This window comes from Schistocerca gregaria, chromosome 3 (genome assembly GCF_023897955.1).
Source record: "Schistocerca gregaria isolate iqSchGreg1 chromosome 3, iqSchGreg1.2, whole genome shotgun sequence".
In the NCBI taxonomy this organism is placed as follows: Eukaryota; Metazoa; Arthropoda; class Insecta; order Orthoptera; family Acrididae; genus Schistocerca; species Schistocerca gregaria.
The window spans coordinates 434,933,920-434,945,797 of NC_064922.1; the positions used below are offsets into that span (position 1 = coordinate 434,933,920).

At 38.8% G+C, this 11,878-nt stretch overlaps 1 protein-coding gene across 2 annotated transcripts in view; it reads left to right on the forward strand.

Moving 5' to 3' along the window:
- Positions 1–9,552, forward strand: part of LOC126356006 (diuretic hormone receptor-like) — a 673,424-nt gene extending 663,872 nt beyond the window's left edge. The window contains exon 12 of one of the 2 annotated variants that reach the window (XM_050006648.1): positions 5,965–9,552. In XM_050006648.1, the coding sequence (XP_049862605.1) occupies positions 5,965–6,022 (58 nt within the window). In that variant the 3' untranslated portion in view covers positions 6,023–9,552. The remainder of the gene's footprint in view (positions 1–5,964) is intronic. The other variant, XM_050006649.1, reaches the window with a different exon arrangement.
- The last annotated feature ends 2,326 nt before the right edge of the window (positions 9,553–11,878 follow it).

Sequence of the window (11,878 nt, forward strand, 5' to 3'; positions counted from 1 at the left end):
ATGCTTCTAAATTGAGTAACGTATAAAGTTATTTGTGTAACTAGTCATTTCTCAGTGGAATATTTCCTGAAGGGTAGGAACATGCTGAAGTTAACCATTTGAGTAAGAAAAAAGCAAAATGAATTCTATCAAATTTCCATCCAATTTGACTTTTACTGGAACTGTCAAAAATAGTAGAACAGTCTATGCGAATCATCTTCTTAACCATCTTAAATAATATGTAGTCAAAGATGCTGTTGGGACTAGTAGAAGGTTCCAGCACTGAGGAGACTATCTACACATACATCTAGAACGTACTTAATTCAGTAGACAATTAACTTGCTGGTTGTTACAGATGAAAGGTACTGTGTAAATTACAGTATCTTCTTTTACAATTTAGACACCATATCATTAGCTATCGTATCTGTGTGACAGGAAACAGTGTCATTACGAAAAAGACCTGTATGAAACTATCTGATACATTCCTACTGTGAATTAATTATAACTCATCTCCGACGAGGTTACAGCTTAGACCTCTACTTTTTACTGTGGGTATCAGTTTCCTTTCATCGGTAACATTACCAGATGTCAAGTTTGTTTTGTTTGCAGGTGATACAAACATTGGAAAAGGTAGCAAATCAAATATAGTTTTAGAAAAATCGGCTAATGAAATGCTCATGAACATTAATACGAATAATTGGTACCTAGATGGATCTTTGACACTAAACTTTGAAAAGGCATTCTATATGCAGTTTAAAAGTCAGAAGTGGTTTTCCTCCAAGTATATTCCTAATGAAGTGTTAAATTCCTAGGATTACAGCTTGATGATAACTTCGACAGTGAGGAGCGTAACACAGAACTGGTGAAACGCCTCAACATATCTCTGTTTGAAACGCGGATACTGGCAGATGTAGGCCATATGAAAAGAACAAAGCTTTGCTTCCTTTCATTCAAGATCGTTTACTTGGGGTATCCATCAAGAAAATCAAAAGGTTTTCTGGATCCACAAAGTTTTAAGAAGAATTACTTTTGGTATGAACTCAAGAACTTTGGCTGGAGACCAATTAAGGAACAGTAACTTACGAGCAGCCATAACTAGTTTAACTACTAATTAAGTTCAGTTAAACAGGAGCTTAAAGGATTTACTGGTAGCCAACTCTTACTCCACTTCAGAATTTCTTAACTAAACTGACTGATGCGTTTATATTATTAATAATATCAAACAATGTGAGTAGTACGTCCGTACAACTTCAGAGGAGTCATGAGATCAATCTAAACAAACGTTGTAGGACGATTTTTCTATATTATCACGCATGGCTGCAATATCTCAAAAATCCTCATATGTACGTTAATGTCCTAAACATTTAAATTTCTTGTGATAAATTTGGTATTACCTTTAAAGAAAAATATTGTTTTGATTTTTTTGACTAATTTCGCATGCATGACGAAATTTCACTTGCGATATGTGGGAGTTACAATGGAACGCCTTCTCTTTCTCTGTAAATATTGATTGTGTATTCGTGTTTTCTGACATGTTTTGCGCCTGGAGAACCTTCTCCCAAAGGGTCTACGAAACGAAAAGTGCATCTAATTTAGTATAATATGATGTTGGTTTTTCTTAAGTATTGCTTCCATCACTAAACGCTACTTCAGAATGTTGCTATGCTTTTACTCTCACTAAGTTACTTTCGTTGCTGCTGAATAATCGCCGTATAATATTGAACGTTGGGTTCTGTCAGCGAATGATTCCACGACCACTTCCAAGTATCTGCTGCAATACTATGTACGCTCGTAACTTTTTATTAGTCGGCAATGTGTTTCCTTGGGATCGGGTTATGTAATTTGAAAGAATAAAAATTTTACGGTTCTCCTGCGTGTGCTATTTGCAAGATATCGTGTGTGAGAACAATCTATTTCCTTCTACAGAAGTGTCATCACCTAACCGCTTGCTGGTTGAACGCGTTTCCTTTTCCAAGAGGAATACTAAATAACTGTTGCGGCTGTGAACGGAGCTAATATCAAAGGACGGTGATGGGGTCATCGGGAATGCCAGCGTGCATCAGTCTAGGGTGGATAGGTGGTGGGGGGAGGGGGGGGGGGGTGGCGGGAGGGGTGATATGGTCATTAGCGTACTAACGGAAATGTCACAGCACTGGGTGGGCAACCGCAGCCCAGTGGGAGGGAGCGAATACGCATGGGTGTCAAAGGGCTTACTGTGTCCCTCCTGGACAGCACCACTAAATCACCCGAGCTTGGGAATTGTCCTTGCTGCACACAGGATTAATAATTGTAATAATTTCTTCCAATAAAAGGTCCTGAATGATTACTAAAGCGTTTCAGCTTGATTATTTTTAAAAAAGGGAAAAAAGTTCTTGTCTGAAACACACTAATTAACGTGTTACATCTGTCTCTGAACTACTCTTTCCTAAATCTAAAAGCTTCTCGCCAGACATCCTTGCAGATAAGACAACCGTAGCTACGGGTAATCACCTTGGGCATTAATAAACGCTTCAACTGCGTCACCACTGGTGGACAACAAATATTGAGTAGAAAGTTCCGAGCTTTTTAGCTCTAGTGTTTTAGGTGTATGTTCGCCTGAAGATATGAAAGTACCAAGAAACCGGTAGTGATCTAAAAATAATGGATTAAATACAGCTGAAGTGGTTTATTAATACCCAAGATAAAAGTTACCCATTTTTCCATTTGGTCTCCAACTGACCTGGTGTTCCAGTGTTCTGTTTTTTGGGAACTGTCAAACATGTTGCTACATTCCTCTAATTCGTGTTTAATTACGAGAATTGCACACGGTATGTGGTGCCCTACGTAACGTCAATGGCCTTAGTATTACGCGAGCTGCTCGAGATATAAAAACGACGACATCAAAATTGAGCAGTTATTTTACTGAACGTTTATCGCAGTTAACTCTTTAGTATGTCGAGAATTGAAGAGGAAGCTCTTGTTATGAAGTACTCTGCAATAAAAAAAAAGTTCTGATAGCTCCTGCAGGGACAATGCACAGGACAGTGTTTGACAGTGTTAAGATTCATTTGATGGAAGTAACTGAGATCTAACATGAATGAAACTGGCCAGGACGTGGAAAGTTTTCTGTTTCGCCATCAGTGTCATTTAAACATCGTCCGAAGGGGCCGATACCACTCTGCGTCCCCAAAATTGGATCAAAAACATAGGATAAGTTCCAGTTATTCGTATTCGAATGCTTTATGTCATGTTATAACTATGAAATGTAACTAAATGTCTCTCCTAAGAGTCGTCACGCACTTTTTCCCTTGTATTTCAGCAGATACTTGCTATTTCGCTTTTGTATTGTGTAGATGGAATGGCCCATACAAATACACTTCATCATACATTTCATGCGAAGCTCGCTGTCAACAGAAGACCTCGGTTTGTTCTTGTTACAAACAAGATGATTATTAAAGCGGGATTCTATGTGCCCACTGGATAGGGACGTCCCACATTAGTCTTGGGCGACACCTGTTTTAACAGTAGTTACTAACACGAATCGTCCGGAACCGCGCGACTGCTACGGTCGTAGGTTCGAATTCTGCCTCGGGCATGGGTGTGTGTGATGTCGTTAGGTTAGTTAGGATTAAGTAGTTATAAGTTCTAGGGGACTGATGACCACAGCAGTTAAGTCCCATAGTGCTCAGAACCATTTGAACCATTTTTGAACTAACACGAATAGTGAAACACGGAGAATAACCAGTACTCCAGCAGAGATCGACTAGCGCTCTTGCTTGGCGATAGCTCACAGTACGGGCCAGGGTGGCATGAGCCGATTCCATCAACACACTGCAAAAACCAAACTGAAAGTATTTGCCGAAACGACGGAAAAAATGCTCCTGAAAACACATAGCGGATATATTCTGTATACATGTATAATACACAATAAAAATTCGTAAATATGGGAAGTTCAATTTTACAGATATGAATGAAATGGCAATACATTTAGAAACTGACCTATTTTTGTAGGTAGCTGCTACTTTAAGAGATACGTAATCCATAAATTTTAAAGCACTGTACAGTCTAAATTTCCTAGAACAATTGCTTTCTCACTTTTTATTAATAAATGCACAATGTCGTCGTGAGGCTGATGAGACTCTCACTTTGAGAAGCCTATTAATTTAATAAAAACTTCTCCCATTATTGATATTCATCAGAACCGTTCTTACTTTATCAACACTAAAGATTTATTTTCTCGTTAGCTCCTAGCTGAAAAAGAAAGGGTGACGTGGAATCTCTATATGTACCACCATGCCTGTTAACAATGTCGGTTTCGTTTTTGCTTATCTGGTAAGTGTCCTATGAAGGGGTAGCTCGGTAGTGAATGTCCTTTCTCTTCAAACGAGATCGAAATTCTACAAGCACGCTATACGTGGGTGAATTACCGACTGTTTACATTACTTTAATAGAAATTGTCTTTCACCTGGTCGCGACTGCCTTCGTAGAACCAACATCGAATTATATCGAACCCTTTAAGAACTGAGATAAGAGCGCGATGTTGCCATACGTGGTACCGAATCGTTCGCGCGACTCAGCATATTTGTTCACGAAAATAGTGTGTCTGAGAACGAATGCACGACACGATGCTAGATACACAAAATCAATTACACATTTCCCACATTTCTCTTTGAATTTGATTTTTGATATGCACTGGCTAAGCTGTGCATATGTCTGTCGATTATTGTCCTATATCTTATGAATTATATCATGTTATTAAATTTCACAAGTAATATATCACTATTTTTTTTCTTTTTGTATAAATGCAACATCTTACTACTGAAATAGAACAACCAGCTTTTCTCAACATTGAAAAATACTGTTCCATATTATGGGATGCAGTATTGAGTGGCTTGTGTGGGCACACTCTCATTGGTCTGTCATATGACCAGTCAGTAAGCAGAGCACATTTTCTTTGCTCTGACATGTGTTGGGTCTTCTAGGGAAGGTATACTTTCATTGATATATTGCCATATGACAGGCCTTGTAGTTAGGGTTAGCCGGCCCAAGTGGCTGTGCGTTTCTAAGCGCTACAGTCTGGAACCGAGCGGCCGCTACGGTCGCAGGTTCGAATCCTGCCTTGGGCATGGATGTATGTGATGTCCTTAGGTTAGTCAGGCGACTGATGACCTTAGAAGTTAAGTTGCATAATGCTCAGAGCCCTTTGAACCATTTTTGAACTTAGGGTTAGTTTCATTGATACATTGTGTGATGGAACCCATAGTAGGCATTCGGTTTCCTGGTCTTTCACCTGATACACTTCATAGTAACATGTTATTTTCATTGATACATTATGCGATAGATCTCATAGTAAAGACTCAGTTTCAGTGGTTTCTCATACGAGGCACCTCATAACCAGGGGTAATTTCCATTGGTGTATCATGTCATAGACCCCATAATGAGGACTCAGATTGCTTTGCTTTGTCATACGATGGGCCTCATAGTTAGGAATCAATTTCGTTGGTGTGTCATGTGATGGACCTCAGTATGAGGGCTAGGTTTCACTTAGTTTATCTTATGTTGAGCCTTGTAGTTAGGCCTTAGTTTCATTGGTGCCTCGTGTGACGATGCTCGGAGTAAGCGCAAGCTTTCATTAGTCCTTCATATGATGAGCCTTGCAGCAGGAGTGTACTTTCATAAGTATGTCATGTGGAGGGGCTTGAACCAGAACACAGTTTTATTTATTTTTGGTATAATACGCCTTGCAGTTGGTGCACGGTTCCATAGATCCTTCGTAGATGCGCATTGTCGTGGGTGAAGATTCCAGTTTGTCGCTCAAATGATAGCTCTAGCAGTTAAAGGGTTTAAGACTTTTTCACATCAAAACTCATATTTTCTGTCAGTTCTAAACCTACGTTGTCTTTGGTTTGCATAGCGACCAACACATTTATGAAACAATGGACCCGTACCTGCTCTGGCAGTTTGCGTTCCTGACGCTGTGACGACTGTATGCGTGCTGTGTTGCAGGGTAGGCGACGTGATGCCGGCTGGAGGCCCCCGGGAGGTGTCGGACAGTCAGCTCTGAGGCAGCCGGCACTGCAGGCGCCAGCCCTCCACAACCAGCGAGCGGGACACGCGTAGTGGAGCGCAGGCCAAGGGGACCGCCGCCATGCCATCAGCGTGTGACCACACCTGCTACCCACCGCACATACATAACAAACTCTAAGACTATACTTGGCTCATTGTGATACATGCTCCCCGAAGACTTCATGAGGAGAACTCTTAGAAAGTAGTCTAATCCACTGATTCTGAATACAGTTCAACAGTAACGAACAGTTTCCCAAGTGTCTATGACAGTCTCGTTAGCGAACAACCACTTGACAATCTCAGTAGAGAACAAATAAGTCATTCCGTCATTGTGCCCTTTTTTGAATAGATATCAATATCGTTTCGATTTACTTTAATATTTCCGTTGTACAACAAGTACAGGTAAGTAAAATAAGATCTGTATAAGCTATGGATTCAAAGTGTGTGTGTTTTAGTGACACTTTCTGTTGGGAAAATTTCAAGAATAATAAGGAAGTTAAACCATTACAATTTTACATTTGTGACAGCACAGGAATGTGATGAAATCCATGAAGATAATGAATAGCTACAGTGTCTGAGAAACGTTCGTCGTAAAACACTGATGCCTTCTTCTTTCATATTGCGAAGGCCAAGACCATTAAGATTGTCTTTCTGCAAGTAATTAACAAATTACTAATAAAACTTCTTGTTTATTATTTAACCGAAGTGTATCGAAAGCACTTATGGACTGTTATCTGAATACGTCTGACAAAGCAAAGGCGATAAATGTGTACCGGTTGTATTGCATACCCTAGTGAACTGTTTAGAGAATAAATTAAACAATCTACTCTTAACAGGGATTAAGAACAGCACCGATAAATTTCACATTCTCCTATGCTACACAAGATGAATTCCGCATGTAACACAGTCATCTCTTCTTAGTGTCAGGTATTTAATAAACAACCGAGTGTATTTCATATCTCAAGAGGAATTTCTGTTTGGTCGGCACGACGCAACAGTTGCTGTTCACTTTCATTAAAACGACCAATTAGCTACCTAGAACATTAGTCAATTCAAACGAATTTTTTAATATTTTTCTTTTGGTTAATTTTATATTGACATGTTCATCAATCAAACTCATTTCTCGAATGTCACTGGCAGGTCATGGGTAAGAAAATTTGCCTCAGCTTAGGATCACTTTAGAGTAATACAATTAGTAAATGCTAACGTTGTATGCCATTGAACCGTTTATCTTTGTCTTCTGAAACTTCTGTTTTTCGGACAAGGCTCCCATCAGTGATAACTGATTGGGCCAACTGCTGTTTAGCTACCACTAAAATTGGTGGAGGGTAAAAGTCACCGAAAATTACTCGTTATAAAGCAAATGATTAGAGAACCGTGAAACGTGAAGACGATGTGTCACACTGCGATTACAATGCGAATACCGGACTTACTGTGGGCCGTAGATGATCACGCCTCACGTCCTGACACAAAGCTTCAACTTGCTACATTTCATTTCTTACTCTGGAGACATGAGCTATCCAAGTAATTCTCAGGAACTCAGTTTCAATTGGCGATGTGGTGCACGCCAGCCCCCGGATGGCACAATTTTATGACAATTATTTGTCACAGTGTATATTCTTATAACGAATATTGTTATATCAGCTGAAGAAGTAATTTGCGAGTTAGATGCATTATGTAGTAGTTATGTATGATGAAGACAGGTCAATATGGCATTAAAAGTTTCTAAAACACTGCACAGAAATGTAGCCAAACATATGATAGGGAAATATTAATCCTCTCGCCGAATGATGAACATTCGCATTATGGGAGCATAACCAAAGCGGATGTAAGCTTCGTTTTAAAATTCTAATTTCTCTTCGTTGAATGACAATCATTCAGGAAGAAAGCAAAGTTAGTGTAATATAGCAACTAGTACTGACGCATTATAGTATTTTTTCTTAATTCTACTAAAATATGAGACTTATTTACAGCAGAATGGATATTTTATACAGCGTAATAACTAGGGACGATTTTTAATGCCTTTCTACACCTCTTTTACCGATATTAACCTTCCTCTCTTTTGTTGGCCATAAATGTGATGTTACGACTGTATTGTTTTACTGTTTCCTCTATTACTGTAACATTACTTATTACAGTATGCTAAGGTGTGTATTATTTCGTATTAACACCTCATGAAAAAGATGGGCTGGCAGGAAGATCTCAGTTGGAAAACTTACTGAAATGTCATTTATTTGTCGAATGCTATACATACAGATACTACTTGTTAAATATTTCAGTACCACAAGTGATACGAAAATTATCAATAAAAAGAGAGCTACGACAATCATCTTGAGAACCCGAAATACTAAAGAACCAAGGAAGAGCTACACACAAAATTTTTTGACTACAAATATTGATGAAGATTATTAATAAAATTCACTCATTGCTGGTTAATGTTGTCACCATTTACTGCTTCATTGCCCCATAATGTTAAGCGTGAAGTATGCTTCACTACTAAAGTCTGATCCGTTTTCATCCATAATATACAACAGTGTACTGCATAATTTATGTTTTCCACCAGAAGGCTTCGCTAAATGACGTCATCGTGCGGCAGCGTTATTTTGTATTGTCGAAGAAAGTATTAACTAGAAGAACTCGATATGATATTTACGTACACGAAATACAGCTGGGGAACAATTTTACGAATTCAAGATTTGGTTAATCCTAACTTTGATTCTGAAGAGCAACAGCGAAAATTATTCGGTCTGACAGTGAATGGTCTTTGATCTTTCCACAGCCGCTGTTATAATATTTTTGTTCGTATGATGTGTGTCGAGACTGAATCTCAATCTCAAATGTTTCGTATGTGATATTGACACATAACCGAAAGTTAGACGTTAAGGTAAAACAAAAATGAATCAGGCTGCAAGTGATGGCTTAGTAAATCTGGTTAATCAGTAACATCGTTTAGTGAATATCAATGGCCGTAACAGGGCCGTAAAAGGGCATGCAACGATGGGGTAGTAGCTGTAAAATACGACTGGTTGAGTATGAAGTAAGATTACGTTAATAGTTAAATTTTTGTGGTTTTTATGAGAGAAGCGTGACAGCCTTAAAACGAGAACAAATCACATGTCCATTTAATATCTATTAGAAGGTGTAAATGGGGAAAAAATGCTTAAATATGTTGTGCATCGCAAAAACTCTGTGAATTCAATGTTACGAATTAATGAACATTTTGATTTTGGCATCGAAATGGTAACAAAATTGTTGTTTGCATACCTATCAGAAAATGGGACCAGAGAAAGTAAAGCAGTTACAATGAGACATTAGACTAATCCCTCATAAAATATTGGTGAACCTCTCTATGAAGCACGTCAGGAGTAAAACTTAAGTTATAAAGAAAGTAATTCGCTGTCATACACGTTGTAATTTATCAAGTGCCACATATTCCAAATATGAAAATAAATGTTATGTTTAATACTGTTCTAAGATAAATAACTGTAACTCAATTAACCTTTAATAAATGACTTATTTCAAGTAACATTTCCTAACTGAAGACGATACAATGTAATTTTCAATTGCAGAACTTCTACATTTCAGTAATGGAGACGTTTTGGGCGGATCATCCGACATTGGAATGGGGCCATTGGCCAGTCAGGTGAATAATCAATTATTGGAAGCTTCTTACGGAATAAATTTGTTATCGATGGTGTTACCATCTATTTAAAACTGCATTACAAAATTTAAATAATGTATATGTGCCGTTCTATAGAGGATATTGAAATTATTCCCTGTTACTACATTAAAATGATTAGGTTGAGAGAAATTCTTAGAACCACTACCGAGGAAGTACGACGCACATGTTTACCACAAGAAGTGAAACAATGGAGTACAAGTCGAAAGCACGTCCACTTCCCATTGTATATATGTCTATTAGCAATCTATCTGTGAATCGTACTTCATTGTCAAGTTATACTGCCTTGTAAGTCCAAGCAAGCGTACGTGTTATCCAACATCAAAAGTGCAGTCAATTTTAGAACTTTTCCTTACCGCTTTTGTTGCTTTTCACTTTTCACAAACGATATAGTGTCACAGTATTTTAGGATTAATGTGTCATGTTGTGCTTATATTTCAAAGATAAAAGCCGTTTCCTTAGTAACCAACAAAGAGTGGTCTCTTTTTCCGTTGCTCGAAGGTAGCACAAATATGGTTGCAAATGGATTTGAACTTGATCTGCACAAAGCGCAACGAAGATTTCACAACAGGGTGTGGATCCTTCGTGAACTGCTTTGACATGCTGCAACTGCTATTAATGGTAAATACACGATCAGAGTACAAGAACTGAGAACACATTTTAATTTTTCTCTGAGTAACATATGAAATGCTTAGTAACACATCTGATCTTTGTCGAAAACTTCTTCTCTGTAAGTTCTTTTTTCCGTAAATGACATGTAATATTCCCCGATATTTTCAGTAGTAAATTAGGTATACCAGCAGGAAATTATGTAATTAGCATTCGATGTACGTAACTGTATAATATAAGTATTTGAACTAATTCTTTCTAAGAGGCAGAAGCTGACCCCGAAAAAAATCTTGATTTTGGAAAAATGTGGCAATACTGACGTTAAGACGCATATATACTAAAGAAAGATTAATCTACGTTTAAAGCATTTGTAGATCTAGAAAATCCGTTCGCAGTGTTGACTACAAAGCGCTGTAGGAAACCGAAGATAACATTGATAAAACACAGGAATTGAGAGGTAATTTGCGATGTGTACCGAAAACAGACTGCAGAAATAGAAAAATGAAGGCTATGAAAGGGAAGCAGTTGTCGAGGGGGGAACGATACAGGGTTGTATCCAAAGTTTTTCAGTCTGTAGTAAGTTCTGTTAGATATGGCAAAGGTCCTGGGTGATAAGTTAAATGGAATGTATAGTATCTTTAAAAAAGGTTATAGGGTCAATGTCAACTAGAATACATCAAAAGAAATAGAATGTTATCAAATTAAAGCAAGTGATGATGAGGGAATTACAGTAGGAAACGATACACTAAAAGCGATAGGCAAGTGTTTCAATTTGGGCAGCGTAATAAATGATGACGTTCGATGTAGAAAGGGCAGATAAATTAGATTACTAATAGTAGAAAGTGTTTCTCTACTAATATCGAACACAAATTTATGTTTTGGGAAGTAATTTGTGAAGTTGCTTGTCTAGAGTGAATCCACGTATCGAACTGAGACGTCGACGACAACCGGTTTATGGAACGAGAATGTTTAAAGTTTTGGAACCTGTTGCTACAGAAGAATGATTGCGACTGTTTGTAGAGATCGTGTAATTAATAAGGATGTCCTAAGTTGAATTTGGGAGAAGAGAAATTTTAGCCACAAATAAAAGAAGACTTCGGTGAATGATACACTTCCTTAGGCACTAGGGAGCCGTCGATTGAGTAATGGCATGAAGTGTGTGTGCGTAAGAGGAGGTGAGGAGATGGGGGGGGTGAGTAAATTCGTAGAGGGAGAGAAAGGGTTATCTACAGCAAACAAATAAGTGTAGTGAATCTTGAGTTTCTCCCGGCGTATTTGATAATCAAAATATCCACGGGTGTACTGCCGGTCTGTAGTGTCCAACGGGCACAATATCGCCATCATCAGGCGAACTGACGGACTGAGCTCCTGTGAACGCGCCGGCACGGAGATCCGTACGCTATGGCTGCTCAGGGGGAACTGGGTTCGGTCGCGGCGGCGGCCGATTTAAATACCCTCCGCCCGCGGCGCGCTCCCTCCGCCGTCCGCGCCCCGCGCCACGGTAGCGCGGTGGAACAGATTGCGACGGCGTCTGAGATGACGTCGGTGTGATGGCTCTGTCCGCCG